Source organism: Dendrobium catenatum, unplaced genomic scaffold (genome assembly GCF_001605985.2).
Source record: "Dendrobium catenatum unplaced genomic scaffold, ASM160598v2 fragScaff_scaffold_185, whole genome shotgun sequence".
Classification (NCBI taxonomy): Eukaryota; Viridiplantae; Streptophyta; class Magnoliopsida; order Asparagales; family Orchidaceae; genus Dendrobium; species Dendrobium catenatum.
In genome coordinates, this window is record NW_021318647.1 from 20,452 (window position 1) to 42,652 (window position 22,201).

Consider the following 22,201-nt stretch of genomic DNA (forward strand, 5'->3'; position numbering starts at 1 on the left):
TTTAAAATAGCGCGTGCTATTTGCGCCACATGTGAGCCATGACGCATTACGCACGGCGCAAAATAGCGCGCCAAATTGTTTTTAAATTTCAGTATACTTATGAATATTTTTTATATTTAAAAATATATTTATATTTTAAGATAAACAACTATTCATTGCCCTAATTTCACGAAAGATTTTTTGTTTGCTGCATCCGTCGAACACATCCTGCAGTCCCTAAGTCGAAGTTGCTGAATCTGTCCCGAAGTCGAAGGTTTTCTGTTTTCTGTTTGCTGCATTCGCTGCTTCCGCCGAATCCAGCGTAATCTGTCCCGAAATTGAAGTCGTTGTTTCCCCCGAATCGTCCCGCAGAGCAGTGCTTCCGCCAAATCCGCCCCCTCCTTTGTTTGTTCCAATAAAAAATCTTACTAGCTGACTCCGATTTGCAATCTCCGTCTGTTCCGCACAGCTCTGTTGTTTTGCACGGCTATTTCTTACAATAATTTACAACTTAACAGGTATGCTCACTACCGCTATGTACTTGCTGGATATCGCTCGGTACCGCTATGTACTTGCTCGGTGCCGCTAGGTACATGCTCGGTACCGCTAGGTACATGCATGATACTGCTCGGTACCACTATGTAAATGCTCGGTACTGCTCGGTACTGCTCGGTACATGCTCGGTACTGCTCGGTACATGCTCGGTACAGCTCGGTAGAGCTAGGTACATGCTCGGTACCGCTCGGTATCTTTCCATACAAATGAACTTCAAAATTACGCTCGGTAAACGCTCGGTACAGCTAGGTCGAACCCCGCCAGGGGGCAACGCCCCCTTGGACCCTCGGCAGCCCGCATATTATGTTTCTTGGACAATATTATGTTTATTTTATCTAAATTTATTTTTTTTAGGTGATCATAAAATGTCAGATTCAGTTCAATTTTTAAAAAAAGATCTAGCATGAGAAGGTGCACAAATCAAAGAGCACTTGTCAAACCCGAAAAGACTCGTTTTGTAACAGCTTTCTTAACTTTACAACGTTTTCATCAACAACAACTGAACTTGAAGAAAATGTTTTCTTGTGAGGAATTTATCTTGGGTTCTTATGCGAAAGAGGCTAAAGCAAAACAATCTCAACATACAATCTTACAACAATCATTTTGGAACACTATAGTGTATGCCTTAAAAATAGCTGGTCATTTATTAAAGGTTCTTAGATTAGTTGATGGAGAGAAGAAGCCTCCAATGACTTACATATATGAAGCAATTGATAGAGCAAAAGAGGCAATTGCTGCAAGTTTCAATAACAGTGATAAGTATGATAAATTTTTTAAAATAATTGATAGAAATGAGAAGTGCAATTACACCTGCCTCTACATGCAGCGAGCATTTTTTAAACCCTGAATATTTCTTCAATAACCCTAATATTGCCAAGGATAAGGAAATAGCTGATGGTCTTTACCAATGTATTGGAAGATTATCTCAAGATGTAGCTAAAGAAGATAAAATCAGTAATGAATTAAGTTTATACATTAGGGGTGAAAGACTATTACACATTTCTCCAGCTCTATGACAAAGAACTACTCGATCTCCAGATATCATTATTTACAAAAAAATTAAGACTGATTTGCTATATAATATTGAAAAAAAAATTCATTTCTTCCAGCTGATTGATGGTTGGCATATGGACAAGGAGCTCCCAATTTACAAAGCTTTGCTATCAAAGTCATAAGTCTAACATGTAGTTTATCTGGATGCGAATGCAATTGGAGTATTTTTGAACATGTAAGTATTTTACAATGTATGTGTTGGTTTTTTATATATGTTTATAATATAGTAATTGAATTAATATTTTAATTGCAACTTCATAGCAAACAAAGAAGCAAATTGGATCATGGTCGCTTAAAGGATTTAGTTTATGTGAAATATAATAGAGTACTGATTCGGAGATTCAATCATTGTGATGTCATCGATCCTATTTCTTTGACTGAGATAGATGATGCAAATGAATGGCTAACAAGAAAATTAGACGATGAGTCTGATGAAGAAAATTACTTTATTGCTGGAGAGTAAGATTTAACTTGGACAAGTGTTGCTAAGGCTATTGGTGTTTATGATAAAAGCTATAATATTCAGGAAAGATCTAAAGGAAAGTAGAAGGAATCTTCAATTAGGCATGATATTGCTATTGAGAATGAGGATGAGGAGGGTGATGAAGAGGATTATGAAGTAGGAGACAATGTTGATGAAGATAATAAAGCTTTTTAAACATTTGCTGATGACGATGATTCCCAAGAAGAGTAGATTAAATTTTTATTTGATCTTTAAAAATATTGTAATATTTGAATTATGAGATATTTGGATGTTACTTAGTCGAACATATATATGTTATAGTTGTCTTTCATTTTTAATAATATTTCATATTCATGCTTATTATTTTATAATTTTTATATAGTTTGCGCCATGTTCAAAATGGCGCGCGCCGCGCCGTGCGCTATGCGCCATGGCTCCTAAGGGACCTTTTGCGCCATGGTGCGCCATTCACCGTTAACAGGTATGATAAGAAGTAGTGGTGAAAGTTAGTGTTGTTAAATCTGTTGATTCTCTTTGGTAGACTTGCAATTGAGCTATTATTTTTTACTCAAAGCTGATTTCACTTGTTTGGTTGTAGCATCATATATGTGCTGTGAAAGTCCAAAAGATTAAATGCCCGCAAACATTAACATAAAGTTGTTATGAATAATTAGGGTAATCAATTTCTAGAACTAGGAAAGAGTTATATCAATAAGTTAGTTGTCCGTAGCGCTTAAAAAAGTTTAGCATACATAAGAACTTCATTTTTGAAGTTCTAAGATAATTTCTCCTCAACATAACCCCTCCAAAAAGCACATGACATAATGTCATAGGGACTTGGTTTGCCTCTTGCTGATTATGTCCTTTGATGTCCACCCTACTAAGGCTCACAAAAACAAAACAATGGATTGATGAATTCATTTAGGAGAATATTTGCCTCCTCTCTTGTATGGCACTGCCAAAACCAGTTTCTTGTGCACTGCATTTTCACAAGTTGTATTAAGTCCAGGTTATCAACCAACAACGCCACTTTCATCTGTTTGAGCATTGTGCTGAGGCTGCTGACTAATACCATGTTCCATGCTTTTGGATGATTATAAGTTTCAGTCTCATTGTGCTGCTGATATTGAGGGTTCACTTGAGAAGAATGTCTTGTGATGAAATTATGTAATGTTATTGCAACAATAACTATGAATTGTTGCTTCTAAAATGAAAAGTTTGACATGTCCCTTAATATAACCCTTTTCTTATTCCATACACTGAATGCCTGCTCCATACTTTTAACACTTGCTTAATGACCCTCCTCAATGACGAATGACATATATTGAAAAATAAATTATTAACAAACTCTTAAATGCAAGCATATCATTTAAAATTGATAATTTAATGTGTTGGCATAGGGAATTATAAAGTTTTGTCCCTTAAGCTCTGTTGAAAAGTACCCTTCCAACCACTCTTAGAAAATGTGAAGTGCATATTATAGTCTGAAACAACCATCACATACTATGTTGGATAACCACAACGTGGTGCTTACAATCCATTTATCCTTGGGGATATTTAAATCAACATGCTTTTCAACAATAGCACCAACACATTTTTAAATAAAGTTGCTAAAAACTTCAAACATTTGCATGAAAGAACATAAAATTTATCTAATTAATTACATTGAAGTACGAGAAATATCTAGAATCACTAGTAATCTCTTTTTGTGTCCTAAATGTTAGATCAATTGGAGTTATCTTTTCTTTTTTTGACATTCGAATAAGTGATTGAAGGCTAGCTTTGAAATGCCTTTATATGGTCAAACCTAAATCTTAAAATATTCAATCAATGCTAGATTTGAACAGTTATGTGCCAGTACATAAGTTGTGATTGCAAGCATCTTTGTGCTAGTTATTTTTTTTCCTTCCAGTCAATCAATACTTGCTCTCTAGTTCAGGCAAAAGATCCATAAAATTAATTTTTGACACACATAACATATTATAGATTGGATGGTTTGCCTATAAGTTCTCCACTTTTTACCAGTTTGTGAAGAAATCATGTTGTGATTTTTTTTTTAATTATTATTGTAGTAAATGACCTGGTTAGGAGAGTAAATGCCTTAAATCTGGCCTATGAAAGGTAGTGGGATAAAAGGATTCATGAGCTGATCATATTTAGTGGGATAAAGACTTGATGTTGTTGTATGTTAAGAAAAGTAGAGGTAAATCTAAAAAGACTTAGTGGGATTCATGTATCTAATCTCACTTAGTTGGATATAAGCTTGATTTTGTTGTTGTATTATTCTAGTAAATGCTTACACTTTCACGGCTGCTGCTATATTCAAAATGGCATGCACTCTATGGTGAAAGATGATTTAGAATTTGATTAGTAATCATCTTTCATCTTTGTATAGAAAATGAATCAAAAACAAATAATACTAGAGTTCATAACATCAAAACCATGATCATTAGAAAATACGGCATTAAAGCTGAAAGCATTTTTGACAAAATTGTTCTTTAGCACTTGAAAAAAGCATTATATAATTACATGAAATATTCATAGCAGTAGTGTTTCCATAGAAAGTAATATAAGAAAAACACAAAGTTCCAAAAGACGACATCAAAAATCAAAACATAGAGTAGAGGGGACCTCTTTAACCATCCTCAAATTTCAACGGAATTTGCTGGGTTACTCTTCTCAAACTCTCTTTTAAGGAACCACAACTTCTTTCTTTGAGGCTATTGAAGACATTCCTTTTATCCTTTTTGCTGAATTAGATCAATTGCAAAGCTGTAAAATTGTTCATCTTGTTCATTCTCCTCAATTAAATCTATAATTAATATCACCTCTAGTATGGTATTCCTAGAAGACGGTCGAGCGATCGCTGTTTATAATGGAATGTGTAGTCAAAAAATGAATGCTTCTGAAACTGCATCCTTCTTCCTCATTGGGCTTACTTTCATTTGCATAGCCTTGCTAGGTTATTTTTTCTTATGTACATGCCTGTGTTTTTTATTTATTTATCAAAGTTGTTCTACATAGAAGAGTATATGGACTAGATAGCATGGCTAGGGCTCGCTGTTCATTGTTAACCTTGGTTCTTTGTCAAGCCTTGACCTGCTTGCCCAACATCATTTTTTTTAAATTGGCAAGGGAACATTATATATAATGCATTGTTTAGAATAAGGTCAGAACATTCTTGAACAATTACAATAGAAATATTGTGCTTTTAAGTCCTTTGTGATTTTAAGGATGGGGTTTAAGTTTATTTGCAAAGAAATCTTGTTCCTCATTCTAGTTATATTACATGACTGAAGTTCATCCCACATTGTTGAGACTTCATTTTTCTAGATATCTCTGTCATTAAGTTCTTTCTGTCGGCTTCTGCCACTTTCTTTTCTGGTCAACTGTTCTGCTTTTACATTTCTAATCTTGTTATTTTACTAGGAAATTGTAATCCTTAAATTTGCTTTTCAGTTTCTATGTTTTAACTTTTAAGTTTCTTTTTTTTTTAGAATTTCTTGATATGTAAACCAAGCAGAATTGTTACTCATATGGTACAGGCTTTGATCTGGTCCAAGATGAGCACTGGACTACCTATTGAGATTTCATCCGCCATGAAAGGCCAGAATTACACTTCTTTTTGTCGACTAGATATTGATATTCACCGGTATGCTTCATTATCCGTATAGCATGATTGAATGCATTAATGCTGCACAAACTAGTTGCTACTAGTAGGCCTGAAATTTAAATTTCTTTTACACTTATGAATCTTGCCTTTGCTACTCAGAAACATCCCTCACATCCATTTGCATGAGAAAAGGGAAAACAAGGAACATTGGCATGGAGCTGAAATTCAAGTTATCATCGAGGGTAACTGGACAACTTATCGAGTAAGCCACCTCATGTTTAACTTTAAAGTGCCTTTAACATTTATTTTATCATAATTGATATTTTTGCGAATTCTATCAGTTGAATAAACTATTGTTGTTACAGCTGATAATTTTATTTTACTTCTGCAGTCAAAGATATTACATTATATGCGTCAGATGGCCGTAATTACTCCTTATTCTGACTTTCTATTTAAATATTTTTCTCACGCTGCAGAGTGAGTTTCACCTTACAAATCATTTTGATTATAACCATCTTTATAATATTTTCAGCTTATTTTTGCTCAACTTTTTTCATTTATTCAGCAAAAACATGACGATTAAATTTGCACGGAGAACTGATGTCATGCCACCCGTCCCTCTTGAGACAAAGCACCACCCATCTGCTGTCGACTTACTTCTCATTAAGCGTCTCATCTCTGAAACATCCAAGCCAAACCTTTTACAGTTTCTTCAACATGAATTTGTAAACATTAGCAAGTCTTATGCTGAACGTTTGATTGGTAAGCTATATACCTGAAAGATCAAGCAATATATTTTACAAATTTATCTAACAAGTATTTATCAAACCTTGTTTCCACCTTGGAAGTTAAATCATCCTATTGTTATTATTATATATGACAGTTCTATCCTAAAATGACAGTCGCAATTGTCCTATTATCATTACTGCATATCACATCCTCTACCTGATAAACTGATCATATAAATGAAAATTTCCGGCTCTTAATTTTTGTTGGTTTGGTTATCCTTCGTAAACAAATAAAGAAGCTTAATAAATGGCTGTGGATTGTATGGATGAAACTAGGAGAGCAGATTGAATATTGGCTAGGAAATTATTGTACTGTTCTCATCCTAAACAAACAAAGAAGCTTAAGAAATGGCTGTGTATTCCATTTATAAGGAGAGTTATCATGCATGTTATGTATGTCTTTGAATCGAGTTTCTATAAACATTCTATTTAAATGGGCTTTAATGGCAGCACACCAAAGCCCATGATCAACTTGGGCTAGCCCAAGCCAATGATGGATTTTAGAAGGATGACTTAAATGGGCTTAACTTCACTTGGATAGCTCATTCGACATTCCTACATATGCAAACGTTGCAAAACTTGTGAGGTGTGACCTCTCTTCTTAGCTTATCGAATCTGTAAAAAACTATGCAGGTAAACTTTGTTAGGGTGGGAAAGTTTTTTTTTTTTATTTTAGGCGTTTGTTACTTTCCTTGGTTAAAATTTGAACCAGCACTTCTGCTTTTCCGTATCTTTCCCCTCTTAGATTAACGGATTTGTAAAATAATGAAAAAAAATAATGTCATGATAAAATATTCATTAAAAAAATAATTCATTTTATTTCGATAAGAAAACTGCCATCATTCTATAAGTGATATTGCAATCATGCTACAGCACTTTTATATATCTAGGTGGTAAGAACATTTAGCTTGTAACTATAGAGAAAACATTATACCAGATTGAAATTGATCTATCACTGCAATTCATCTCTATATTCATCTATCTATGTTTAATCACACAGGATAACGTGTTAGTGCAATTTATTGCTAGTTCTCTTTAAGTGGGGATTTACTTTTGTGTATTATATATTAAGAGAATATCACGGTGAAAGGACAATTTATCTATTTGTTGAGCAACGGAGAGTTAGTTGATTACAACAACAATAACAACAACAACAACAAGCCTTTATCCCATTGTGGGGTCAGCTACATGAATCCTTTTTCTCTATTGTGTTCTATTAAAAGTCAAATTCTCATCTAAACGAGTTACTTAGTTGATTGTGTGAAAAAAAAAATATGAGTGTATATGAATTTATATTAGAGAAGTGCGGTATTAGAACCTACTGCTGAGAAGCTTTTAGAAGTAGAAGTAGACTTAGGTGGTGGTATGTAAATGCAAAATGGGAAGTCTAAGAGGGTTGCATAAAAGTTAACGGCTAGTTATGCTGAAACGATTTCCATAAGCGAAAATTAATTCAACATGCAACACTTGAAAAAAATGTGAAGAAGGATTCAATACCATCCTCGAATTATGGGGATTAGACTAATGTTGATGACAATGATTTTGGTCTCTTGAAGAATAAGTTGATCACATTAGGGTATTATCTGCAAATCCTGCAGTTATAGATAATTTCAGAGTTTGTAATGTGTTCGCATTTTTGCTAAATCAAAACTGGGAAATTAACTTTTATTTTTCTGATACGCCTCCCTTTGAGTTTATGTATAGTTTTTTTTTTTAAATTCCAGAATGCATTGCGAACATTTTGATACTTTATGTACTTTCCTGTGCAATTTAATGTTCCAGGGGAAATGGGCCCGGATTTTAGTCCTAAGATGTTTGTCAAAAGTTTGACGTCCCAACAAATTGTTCGAATTCATCAGTTGTTTCGCCAGGCTAAATTTGATGACCCAAGTGGTGATGTGAGTAACCTATATTCTTCCCATTATCTTTTCTTTGATTCTTTCTTTCCTTTCTATAGGGTTATTATGCAACTTGATATTCTTAACTTTCAATAATCTAAATTTCTTTTAATCACGTCCTTTAATATATTTTTGTTAATAATCATAAAAGCTTACCATATCAACAGTGCCTTAGTCCTGCAGGGGAATATAATCTTCGTTTGGGGATCATTAAGGAGCTGCAGCCCGACATGGTTGCTACTCATGCTGGCAGGTGCAATTTCTTATAGCCAATTTGAGATTTGTTCAGTCAGAATTTAGATATTTTCTCTCGTAATTATTTTTTTTTTTCTCATTGCTTTTCTTCATGCTTGTAGTTTTTTTTTTTTTTTCTATTTTTCTTTATTTTATTTCAAACTTGTTATGTCATGTATTTTGTAAACTATTTGTTGCATACGTGTGAGCGTATGACACCTGTTGGATAGTGAAGTTGTTATTCATCATCATCCTTGTTAACATTATCCAAGTATTTGGGGTTGGCATTATGAATTCTTATTTTTTATTCATTTTTGTTGAATTTTGTCTTAGTTGTTAAACATTTGCAACATTTTTAATATCATTAGCTATTTTTTTCCACCTAACATTCACTTTTTCATGCACATTCAAATTCTTAAGATCTTGAAGTATGAAAAACCGATTGGACCTTATGATATTCTAATAGGTGTAGAAATGCTTTGGAGAAGAAGGAATTTTTTGACTTAAAAATTTTTCAATGTTATTTTGAAGACTAAAAAGATGTCAGATGAGTAGAGAAGTAGTGTGTTGGTTTATACTTTTAAGAATAAAGGCGATGCATAATGTGCGAATTATAGAGGAATTAAGTTAATGTGTCATGCTTTAATACTATGGGAAAGAGTTATTGAGCATAGTGTTGGTTGGGGATGAGGAGTAAACACCACAATGATGAAACGAGCAAGAAAGTAAAAGTTGCGAAAAAATAAAGGACACCAAAATTTAACGTATAAAATCCAAAATAGGGAAAAAACTACAGAGCCACACCACACCAAAAAATTCACTATGAAAATAGGGAGAAATAAGTACATATATCTCTTCTCTTTCACTCTCTCATTACTTCTATTCTCACGCACCTTTTTTAATGTCTTACAGAACTAAAAATACAAGAGAAAACCAAGTAAATAACCCAAGGGACACAACCTTTCAGAAAAATGAAAAAGAAAACTTCCCAGTTCGTCTCGCAGCACTGCAACGACAGTTTAGGGCGTTACGGTGTTCAAACCTCTATTTTAATCTGCTACGGCGCTATATCTAGATTGCTACGGGGCTCCAATTTCTGTCGTTCAGCATCGGGCGCTCAGTTACGCAGCATCGGGGAGTTGTATGAAAAAAATTATGCAGGGTTAAACCCCTTCGCACCCCACAACAAGCACAACAAACTTGAGGTCTGAGGTAATAGAACAACCCGATTGATCAAAACAATCAGATTCCACACATAACAATCTCACACTTGGAAACTGATTGCAATCAATCATTCTCCAGATCTACACCATCAATCATAGTACATGTAGTGTGGCTAACCCTTGCTCTTATCCTCCATGAAGACCAACTGAAGCTACGCACAGCTTCAATTTATCAATATCGTCTTCGTCAGCATGTCTACAGGATTCTCGGTCGTGTGTATCTTCTCCAAAGATAACTGACCATCTTCCAGAAGCGACCTAATGAAATGATACCGAAGCTGGATGTGCTTCGTTCGAGCATGGAATGCAGCATTCTTGGCTAGATGTATATCACTAATGTTATCACTATGCAACTTCCCATTCCTTTTCTCTTACAGAACTAAAAATACAAGAGAAAACCAAGTAAATAACCCAAGGGACACAACCTTTCAAAAAAATGAAAAGAAAACTTCCCAGTTCGTCTCGCAGCACTGCAACGACAATTTTGGGCGTTACGGTGTTCAAACCTCTATTTTAATCTGCTATGGCGCTATATCTAGATTGCTACGGGGCTCCAATTTCTGTCGTTCAGCATCGGGTGCTCAGTTACGCAGTGTCAGGGAGTTGTAAGAAAAAAAATTATGCAGGGTTAAACCCCTTCGCACCCCACAACAAGCACAACAAACTTGAGGTCTGAGGTAATAGAACAACCCGATTGATCAAAACAATCAGATTCCACACATAACAATCTCACACTTGGAAACTGATTGCAATCAATCATTCTCCAGATCTACACCATCAATCATAGTACATGTAGTGTGGCTAACCCTTGCTCTTATCCTCCATGAAGACCAACTGAAGCTACGCACAACTTCAATTTATCAATATCGTCTTCGTCAGCATGTCTACAAGATTCTCGGTCGTGTGTATCTTCTCCAAAGATAACTGACCATCTTCCAGAAGCGACCTAATGAAATGATACCGAAGCTGGATGTGCTTCGTTCGAGCATGGAATGCAGCATTCTTGGCTAGATGTATATCACTAATGTTATCACTATGCAACTTCTCATTCCTTTTCCCCTTGCTAAGTTCTATCAAGAAACTTTGCAATTAAATCATCTCCTTGCTAATCTCAGTGATAGCAATGCACTTCGCTTATGTGGTTTAGAGCGCAACAATCTTCTATAACTTGGAAACATAATTGACTGTAGTTTTCTCAAAATGAAGATATAACCTGTTGTGCTTCTTGTACCATCAAGATCTCCAGCAGATCATAATCTACATATCCCTGTAGATCTATCCTTGCACCACCAAAGCAAAGAGCTTTGTCAACTAATCCTCTTAAGTATTTGAGAATTCACTTAACTGCCTCTCAATAAAATTTGTCTGGGTTACTCATAAATCTGCTGACTACTCCCATTGCATAAGCTATATCAGATCTTGTGCAGATCATAACATACATCAAACTTCCAACTGCTGAAGCATATGGAGTCTTCTTCATCTATTTTTCCTCTGCTTCATATTTTAGCGATTGTTCCTTGGATAATTGAAAGTGACAACCCAAGGGAGTTCAAATTGACTTTGCCTCACTCATGTTGAATCGTTGAAGCGCCTTTTCAACATACTCTGCTTGAGCAACTTCAGTATACCTGCACTTCTATCTCTAGTGATTCTCGCACCGAGAATTTTCTTTGGTGGACCCAGATCTTTCATTTCAAATTTTTTTAATAACAGTTCTTTCAGCCATCTTATCTTCTCCATATCTGAACTTGCAATGAGCATGTCATCTACATACAAAAGTAGAATAGTATAATAATTATCAAAATATTTAAAAAAACAACCGTGATTAGCCTAACACTTCGTGTACTAATTATATGATATAATCCTGTCAAATCTTCTATATCATTGTCTTGGTACCTGCTTTAGCCTGTATAAGCTCCTCATGAGCTTACACACCATATCTTCATTACTTCTGACCATATATCTCTCAGGTTGCATCATATACAACTCTTCATCAAGGTAACCATTAAGAAATGTTTTCTTTGCATCAATCTTCTCTAGATGTAAATCCTCCACTGCTTTTAGTGAAGTCCACTCATTTCTTATGCTGAAAACTTTTAACTACAAGCCTGGCCTTATAACGCTTGCCACCATCAGGTTCTTCTTTTAGCCTGTAAACCCACTGCAGTTCTTTCTTGCCATCTGGTAGCTCTGTCAACTCCAAAGTCTGATTCAACTCAAGTGAAAGCATCTCATCATCCATGGCTTGCTCCCGCTTCTTTGAATCATGAACTTGAATGGCTTCATCATAACACTCTAGTTCATCACTATCTATCAACAATATATAATATAAGGAGAATACATTTGTACTAGCCTTGAGATTCTAGTGGATCTCCTCATTTCAGTAGCAAGAGTTTGAGGTACTCTTTGTACTTCATCAGCTGTCTTAATCATCATCACCCTTTATCTCATCATACTTGGAAGAATCTTCATGAGTCTCATTTGATCCTTGTATATTTCTCTTTCATTGAATTTAACATCCCTGCTTTTGATGAATTTTTTTATTCTGATAATCCCAGAATTTATAGTTAAATTCATCTGAGCAATATCCAATAAATGTACATTTGATAGATTTTGGATCAATCTTACTCCTAGATCCTGCATCAACTTGAACATAGGATGAACAACTAAAATTTTTTAGGGTAATATACTAACCTCATTTCCACTTTAAGCTTTCTTAGGTAGCTCCTCATTCAGTGGAACCGAAGGACCACGATTGATCAAATAAATTGTAGTATTCACTGTCTCTGCCCAAAACTGCTTTGGGTAGGCCAGCATGCAATCTCATGTTTTTGGTGCGCTCAGTGATAGTTCTATTCATGTGCTCTGTAACATCATTCTATTGTTATTTTCTAGGAACAACAAACTCATACCTGATCTCATTCAAAGCACAATACTCCTTGAACTTCTTGCCATGATACTCACCACCATTATCTGATATGAGACACTTAAGATTCAAACCAGTCTCAATCTCAACTATAGCCATCCACTTAAAAACATCAAGCATATCTGAATTGTGTTTTAAGTACACCAATACCTTCCTACTGTGATCATCAATAAATGTAACAAAATACAAAGATCCTCCTATAGAAGTAATAGGAGCACGAACCCATACATCAGCATACACTAACTCCAACTTCTCTGACTTGACCTTTGAACCAATATTTGAAAAACTCATCTTATGTTGCTTGTCATATGCACAATCTTTTTCAAAATTCTAGATTTATAGATTTTAAATCATGAAGCTTTTCTCTAGTAAGAAGTGAATGCATATCTTTTTTTACTCATATGACCAAGTCTTTGATGCCAAAAGCCTCCATCAATATCTGAATATGCTACTCCAATAGAATATATTCTTCTATTAATAACATGCAGGGTGCCCTTCAATATTGCCACTAGCTATAACCATACCCCCTTTTATCACCTTCCACGTATCTCCTGTGAATAATGGCACATGGCTTGAGTTTGCAAGCTGACTCACAGAAACTAAACTCCTCTTTAGACAAGGAACATGCTTAACATTATTGAGTCTCCAAATTAACTCATCTGACATTCTAATATCAATATCTTCTTGTCCAACAATGTTGCAGGGCTTGTTGTCTCCGAGATACACTTTACCCAAATTACCTTGAGTATAGTTCTTGAATGACTCCTTGTTAGGACTTGCATGAAAAGAAGCACCTGAATCTATCACCCAAGATTCAGAATTGTCCATAGATAAAATCAGAGAATCTGATTGACATTCTTCTGCAGATACATTTGCAGAATGATTCTCGTCTTGACTTTCACCACTGCCATTCTTTGGAACTACATAGTCCTATAAGTGACCATTCTTTTCATAGCTCTAGTACACAACTTTTCCTCTACATGAAGTAGACTCTCCTCTCTTAGATTTAGATCTCCATTTATTTGGATTTCTCTCTAAACCCCTTCCTCTTGCTTAAACATTCATAGTAGAATTTGAAGATTCATCGTTCGCCCTCCTGCGAGCATCTTCATTAAGCACTAATCCCATAATGTCCTCAAAGTTCAGTTTTGAACTTCCTGAAGAGTTACTCATAACAGTAAGAAGCCCATCTCATCTTTCTGTCAATGAAGATAACAACAATGCCCTCACCTCATCATCAAAATTGGTGCCAACTGAATACAATTGACTCATCACAATATTCAAGTTATTTAGGTTTTCCCCATTGGGGTGTTGTCCAACATCTTTATATTGAATAACTTTTTCATCATGAACACTTTGTTTGAGGCCGATGTCTTCTCATTCATCTTAGTCAGTGCAACCATGGGATAAATTGTAGTCTTCTCATTTACAATGTTGATTGCAACATATGATGAAAGTGAAAGTTATAACAAACATAGTGCAGTCCGGTCAAGAACCTCCTATTCCTCCATAGTTATAGAATCCAACTTCTTGGTGATTCTTTCCAATGACAATTACAACTTTTGATACAACAAATCTTCAATTTTCTTCCTTCAGAATGCGAAGTTCGAATTGTTAAACTTTTCAATCTTGTACATTGCTTCATCTGCCATTTCTCTCACTCGAACTGAACAACCATGTTATGCTACCAATTGTTGGGGATGATGAGTAAACATCACAATGATGAAACAAACGAGAAAGTAAAAACAATATAAAAATAAAGGACACCAGGATTTAATGTGAAAAAACTCAGAATAGGGAAAAATCCATGGAGCCACACCACACTAAGAAATTCACGGTAAAAATTGGGAGAAATAAGTACAAATTTCTCTTCGCTTTCACTCTCATTGCTTTTATTCTCACATGTACCGTTTTCAATGTCTTACATAACTAAAAATACAAGAGAAAGCCAAGTAAATAACCCCAAGGGATGCAACCTTTCTGAAAAATGAAAAAGAAAATCATCTAGTCCGTCTCGCAGCGTTGTAGTGCTGGTTTAGAGCGCTACAGCGCTCAAACCTCTATCTTGATCCGCTACGGCGCCATATGTAGACCGTTGTGGGGCTCCACTCTCTATCGTTCAGCGGCTGGGCTCTCAACAACACAGTGCCGGGGCGCTTGAGTATGCAGTGCCGGGACACTTGAGTACACAGCGCTGGGGAGTTGTACAAATTTTTTTTCCCCAGGGATTACCCTCTCCCACCCCCAGCAAGCATGAAAAACTTGAGGTCTGAGGCAACAGAACATCCTGATTGATCAACACAATCATATTCCACACATAACATAGGTTACGATGTGATGCTAAAGTTTTTCAAAATCAATTTGGATTAATGCCGGATGGGTCTACTATGGAAGCTATATACTAATAGGTTTGATGGAGAAGTATAGAGAGAATAAAAAAAAGATCTACATATGATATTTATTGATTTTGAGAAAGCATATGATAAAGTTACGAGATAAATACTCTAGAGGGTTCTAGAAAAGAAAGGAGTTAATAATGCTTAAATTCAAGTCATTAAAGATATGTATGTAGGAGCTGTCACTTATATTCAAACTCAAGGTGGTTTGACCACGTATTTTTTATTTTAGTTGTATTACATTAAGGACCAGCTTTAAGCTTATATCTTTTTGTTTTAATCATGGATGTTCTTATTAGCTATTTACAACATGATGCTTTCTTGTGTATGCTTTTTGCTAATGCTATTCTTCTTGTTGATTAGACAAGAGAGTTGAGTTGAAGGAAAACTTGAATTATGAAGGTCAACTTTAAGAGTCTAAAGGTTTTTATTGGAGTAGATCTAAAACTGAATACATGAAATATAATTTTAGTAGTAATAAATCTAGTGAGGGATTGTGACTTTGGACAATCAAGTCATTAATAAGAGTGAACGTTTTAGATATCTTGAGTCTATTATTCAAAGTGATGGTGAAATATATGAGGATATTATTAGTAAAATTCGCGTTGGATGGTTGAAGTGGAGAAATACATCGGGCCTATTGTGTGATAGAAAAATACCCCTCAAACTTAAGTGAAAATTCTTTAAGATGGTGGTGAGACCTGCAATGCTTTATGGCACAGAATGTTGTCCATTAAAATACTATTAAAATACAAGCAGACAATTAAGTGTTGTAGAGATGAGGATGCTCAGGTGGATGAGTGGCTTTACTTTTAGAGATTATGCGAAACAAGTATGTATGTGAAAAGATTGGAGTAGCTCTAGTGGAAGATAAGACTAGGGAGAGTCGCCTTAGATGGTTTGGGCACATAAAATGTCGGCCTTCCCATGATCTGATTAGGAGAGTGGATGTATTTGATTTAGCCTATGCTAAGAAATGTAGATGTGTAGCTAAAAAGACCTAGCTAGAAATTATATTTTTTTGTTAAATTTAAATGAGAATTTGACTCTTAACAAGACACAATGAAGAAAAAAGATTCATGTAGTCGAATCCACATAGTAGGATAAAGGCTTGATGTTGTTGTTAAATCTATTTTGTGCAAATCTTTTTGAACAACTTATATCTATGTAATCTTAGTTCTACCATTTTGCCCTACTAATTCTTTGACACAATGTTATTAGCTCGTCTGATGAGCATATTCTCTACCCTTAGTTGCACATCCAGACCACCTATGTTTATTTTTACTAGGGCTGCAAATGAACCGAGCGCTCGATGAGCTGCTCATAACTCGGCTCGATAAGAGCTTGTTTATGTTCGTTCGATAAGGTAAAAAATGAATTTGAACACTAGATAAATACTCGATAGCTTAATGAACGAGTTTGAACAACATGTCGTTCGGTTCATTTATGTTCATGAATATTATCGTTTAAGCACGTGAACAAGTTCGCTAAGAAGCTCGATTAAAGCTCAATTAGAATTTTAAAATAAAATACTATTAAATCTCTAATTTAATAATTATTTTTACTAATTTAATATTTTTAACTTTAACCGTTTTCATTATACATATCTTTAACTTTATTTTTAGTAATCTAACTAATTAGAAATATTAGTTATATATTTATATATATATAATATTTAGAAATCTTAGCTAAATAAAAATATATTATATACTACCTTTTCCTCTCCCACCTCAATGGTTCAATTCCCGCCTTAGTTTCCCTTCCCGTCTCATCTTTCGCTCAGGTAAAAAAAAAACTGATGGTTTAGTCCTACACCGTGAAATGAAAGAAAATTTTGCTCTATATAATAAGACATAGTGGCAAGGTGATTGAAGCGTGGCGGCTGGGCGCTATAGGCTAGGCAGGTGGTTGTGCATCGTCTGTTCGATTAGAGTCTCATTTACGCTTTTTGAACGAGCTCAAACATGTTAATGAACTGAACTCGAACAACTTATTTTTAAACGAGTTCGAGCTCGAACACCTATAAAAGAAGCTCGACAAGCTTCATACCAAGCTTGAATATGTTTTTGACAAACGAGCTCGAACTCGAACATGCCTAAGCTCGGTTTGGTTTGGTTCGGTTCATTTGTAGCCCTAATTTTTACTCTCCTTATCGTTAGTATATGTGATTCCGACGCTTAGTCTACTATAATCATTCCTTAATTTATACTTCATAATTTTGCCATACATCCATCTTAACATTTTCATCTTTTGTCATACTTTGAGATATTAATGACTTTTTTATCGCTCAACATTTTGATTCTTACAATATTGTTGAGTCGTTGACCTAATTGTGGTTTTATAAAATTTACCTTTTAAGTCTTTATAATTTTCTCTTGTCACAAACACTCTTTATTCACTTATCCATTTTAATCATTGAGTCTTAACTCTAGAAGTTATATAAATTATTGGAGGTTGTAGCTTTTGCTTTACTCGCTCTCTCTTTTCTATAATTCTAGCTTTTTTATAATTATTATAAACCTCAATGGTATTTAATTTTTGGTATTTTTTAAAAGCACATTTTTTTCTTTATAACCCTTTGTAACTGCTCACTCCACCACTAAGGCTTCGTTTGAGACGGCTTTCTTTCTGCTTCTCAAAGCAGCTTTCTAGTACAAAATAAACTTTTGTACTACAAAGCTGCTTTGAGAAGCCGAAAGAAAGCCGTCTTAAACAAAGCCTAAGTCTCCTTATACAATATATTTCTAGATTCACATAAAACTCTACAACGATCCTCTTAATGGAACTATCCATCTTATCTCATATAGGCTTGTCTCAAATCTCAATTAAAGAATTCTTATTTACCTTTCTTAGCAGTATATATTGAAGATTAATTTCTCACATTTTAAATTCCACTTTATCATAAGGTCATAAATTTTTTCTTGTTTTCTTTGTACTCTTTTGGATATGTGTATATCGATAACTATTATTTTATGTTGTGTGGTTAAGCTTTCTCTTGAAATGACCTTAAAATTTTTGCAAGGAGATTTTTCATTTCTTTTAAGTGAAGAAATTATTTGTGATTCAGTGACTCCGCTTTTATAAGTAACCAAGTGTTTTTTTTTGTTTCTTAGAGTACATGTTCTTTATTACAAGATCACGTACACGTACTACCGTGAAATTAAGTATAGTGTCTCACTGTCTCCCATTGCATTTTTATCTCATATTCTATAATCACCTACTTAGCTGAATTCTCTTATAATCAATTTAACTATAACCTATTTAATCATTTAAATCATCTCCAATAACTATTCCTTCTTCAGCAAGTATACATTGTTGCATTTCATAAAATTTTCTTAAAAATTAATTTTTTAAAATAATCTTCTAATACAACTTGAGGAGTTTAATCAATAATGACATTCTGATTTCCTCGTCGGTAATTATCTTAATAATAATCACCCTATTAATTTCAACAATTTATCTTTCAACTTTTCTTGTCTACTAGCTTAAAGTGCCTGGTCCCATTTCTATCATTAACATTTTCAAGGTACAATAACTTATGAGATTCCCTAGTATCTTTAGTTTTTCCCAATAGTTTTATATAAACAAGTGATATTTATTCTTCTTATTAGCATCTATCAATTCTGTTGCTTTCCTATTCCAAGTTCTTAAATTTCATATAAATAATCTAATCTTTGACATACATATGTTATTTGATTGACAGCTGTTTCAATTGCTATCATGTTTCATAATTTGTATTATCTTACGGTTTTTCTATTGTTTCAATTCTCTCAATCAGCCCGCAGGTCTTTGAAGGCCATCCATTCATTGTTGAAGCTGGAATAAGCTTGGGTGGAAAAGATGTCAAACAAGTATGGAACAGATTTATTAGTTATTTGATTTTAAAATGCGCCATGGCTTCTTTTCTTGCTGAATTATCCCATCGCCTACTCTGACCTTGCAGATTAGCTGCTGTTGTTCTCGTTCCAAACAACAGTTTACTGTTCATTTAAGATGATAAACACAAATATAATAGTGCCCAGGGTTGTCTTGGCATTCTACTTCACCGCCTTTTGAAGCTTTTTAGTAAAACAATAAGTATTCAAGTGATTTTCCTGTAGTGTTGGTTCAGGCTTGTAACTCCTTACTAAATATCCAATTTCTTCTAGCATCTTCAATTATTTATGCTTTTTTACATATCACAAATCTGGTATATTAGACTTGAGTCCTTAAAGCAGCCTAATGAGCAAGTCCTTGAACCTTTGTCAAGTCCCAGCCTTCCATAAATCCCAAAGCCAGTCATGCTGGCCAGGCCAGTTTTTAATTCTGCATTCTAGCACTTTCTTAGAAGTTTGTCTTGGTTAATTGATAGCTCATACAAGTTTGTCTTGGTTAATTGATCGATCTCTATCATTTGACTTTAGGGTGTCAACATTTTTCGCTTCGCAAATCGCATTCCACTTCTTTTTGAGCAAGGTGCTGACGTGGTCACAAGGACTGCTTCAAAGAGAATCAAGTTTGTTCTTCTGTCCGTGGGATCCTTTTTCAATAAACTATAGTTAAGTATCTTTCTGACAATGTTAATTGTTTCTTTTTGCAGTTGGAATAGCTATAAGATTAATCAGATGCAGGATAAAATAGGAGTTTTTGTAAGCATAGTAAGCACAAAAATACCCTTCAAAGGAACCGGGAAGGAGTATATTGGTGATGATATCACTGAAATTTCCTCTGCTGTTAAGGTAGCTGAATTTTTTTTTTTTTTAATGCATAGCTTCAAATGAACTATGAGAGCTTACATGCAACAATTGTTAATGTGCATGCAGTCTTCCATTCAGCAGTGTTGTAATCAACTTAAATCCAAGATTATGAAGAAACTTCAGGCTCGGGAAAGGCAAGATCGAAAACGGAATTTAACCAGGTTAAACAAAAGTTTTTTTATGACACTAATGTGCCTTCTGATCATATATTGCTGAGAAGGCAATGTTTTATTTGTCAAGTTGTGGAGCCTACTTTTTATCTTAAAAAGTAATGCGCTATATATACTAAGGCTTCGTTTGTGATGGCTTTTTTGTTGCTTCTTAAAGTATCTTTTTAGTACAAAAATTAAATTTTTATTCTAGAAAGCTGCTTTAAGAAGTAACAAGAAAGCCGTCCCAAACGAAGCCTAAGTCACGGGTTGCTTTCCTGTTAAGGTTGATGCAGAGGTTGGAAGGGGGTGAAATGCTCCCGAAAGGTATCCAATATCTGTGGTTATTTCATTTATGTCATGTTGAGAATTTTATTAATTTATTTCCTTAGAGGGTGAGAGTGAGAGTGAGAGTGAGAGAGAGGGCTGATGTAAGATAAAATTATGGTTGTATTCTATCCACACTAAAACCACAATAATCTACTGTGGCGACGATAGAGCCTACTGAAATCAATGGGATGAAACCACAATAATCTTATGTTTGTTGTTTGTATTGGTCTTCTTTTATATTTTCTGTTCATTGTTTTCACTCTTTGGTTTATTTACCAACAGCATTCTTCAAGATAATTATTGCAGCCACAATTTGGTAAAATGCAGGTACATACCTGATGCTTCAAGAGCTGTATATCAAATTCTCGAAGAAATGACACGTGATAATGAACCAAAGCGTCAGCGCTATGACGAAAAGGATGCTGAACTTCTAGATAAAATAGAATCTGAACAAATAACTGAGAAAACTCTTAGGGATAATCTAACCCAGCATATTGAGAAGGTTTGGCTTAAACTTACCCTCATTTTTTGTTTTAAAATAGACTCTCTTTATAGTTCTCTCTCTTCATGTAAATTGTTTTATATATCTCTTTAGGGGCGTCAATTTTTGACCCGACCAGAAAAAATTCGGGTTCGGGTCAACCCGTTTGTGAAACGGGTCGGGTTGTGGTTCAATAAACTGGCCCATTTCAAAAATCGGGCTGGGTTTGGGTTGAACCGGGAACCCAAAATTGACCCGGAAATGGCTCTGCCCGGCTGCCAACATCGACTGCCCGGTTGCCCAACGAGTAAAGTCGCGTCGCGTTGCTTTTGCCGTTCAGGAATCGCGATGTGCCAGGCTGCCAGCGCTCCGTTGCTTCACCGTTCGCGGTTCACGTGCTAGCGCGGCAAGGCCCGCTTCAGGTTCAGTCACGTCGCGTCGCTTCGCCGCTCGATCGCGTGCCGCGGTGTCGCTGCCGCCGCGCCTGTTGCCGCTTCGAGTTTAACTTACTAGTTCGGGTTGTGTCAACCCGACAATCCGCGTGGGTCGGGTCTGGGTTGAGATAGCCGACCCGTTCGGGTTGACCCGTTTAGAACTGGGTCAATTCTGATTCGACCCGAACCCAACCCGTCGACCCGGATTGACACCCCTATATCTCTTAAAAGATTCATGCAATAGAACCATAATTTTTACATTTTTTTTCTTTGTAATCCCATCAGGTGGATTATGAGATGGCATTGGAGTATGCGACACAAAGTGGAGTAAGCGAGGAACCTCGGGAAGATATTTATTTGAATGCACTGGAAAATTTGCCAGATTTTGTTGACTTCCACAGCCCGGTATTTGTTCTCAGATTAATTCCATAGGTAAATTCTTGAATCTATTTGCCCGTTTATTAATGCATTCCTGTTTAACTTTTTCCAAAGAGAATAACTCTGTGAAGCTTATCATCATTTCACCTGTAAATTAAAACCAGCTGAAAATTCTTCTGGAATTGGGAGCTACTTAAGTCGTTATTGAAAATAATAAGAATTTATTAGAAATGAAAGTGATTTAAAATATCTGTGTTAACAATTATTTAAAAAGTTTTGCATAAAGGTTATTAACATTTCATTTACAGCTTGTAAACAAAGAATGGAGAACGAAGATTCCTATTGTTGGCTTTAGATAGTTGGGATAAAATAAATGAACATAATGACGATTGGTTGATATAATGGAAGTGACTTAGGCTTTTAAACTTTCTAGCTGAGTTCGGGGGGAGATTTAGGTTTCGTTTGTGACAGTTTTCTTATTGTTTTTTAAAGTAATTTTTAGTATAAAATTTTTTTTACTTAAAAATTGCTTTAGGTTTCATTTGGGACGGTTTTCTTCTTACTT

General features: G+C 35.1%; 1 protein-coding gene across 2 annotated transcripts in view; it reads left to right on the plus strand.

The window, feature by feature from the left end:
* LOC110099467 (DNA topoisomerase 6 subunit B) overlaps positions 1 to 21,895 on the plus strand; it is a 26,474-nt gene extending 4,579 nt beyond the window's left edge. For both annotated transcript variants that reach the window (XM_020826622.2, XM_020826624.2), the window contains 12 exons: positions 5,596 to 5,702; positions 5,823 to 5,925; positions 6,055 to 6,140; positions 6,229 to 6,425; positions 8,234 to 8,349; positions 8,517 to 8,602; positions 18,907 to 18,979; positions 19,532 to 19,623; positions 19,708 to 19,846; positions 19,931 to 20,025; positions 20,671 to 20,845; positions 21,544 to 21,895. In XM_020826622.2, the coding sequence (XP_020682281.1) occupies positions 5,596 to 5,702; positions 5,823 to 5,925; positions 6,055 to 6,140; positions 6,229 to 6,425; positions 8,234 to 8,349; positions 8,517 to 8,602; positions 18,907 to 18,979; positions 19,532 to 19,623; positions 19,708 to 19,846; positions 19,931 to 20,025; positions 20,671 to 20,845; positions 21,544 to 21,690 (1,416 nt within the window). In that variant the 3' untranslated portion in view covers positions 21,691 to 21,895. The remainder of the gene's footprint in view (positions 1 to 5,595; positions 5,703 to 5,822; positions 5,926 to 6,054; positions 6,141 to 6,228; positions 6,426 to 8,233; positions 8,350 to 8,516; positions 8,603 to 18,906; positions 18,980 to 19,531; positions 19,624 to 19,707; positions 19,847 to 19,930; positions 20,026 to 20,670; positions 20,846 to 21,543) is intronic.
* The last annotated feature ends 306 nt before the right edge of the window (positions 21,896 to 22,201 follow it).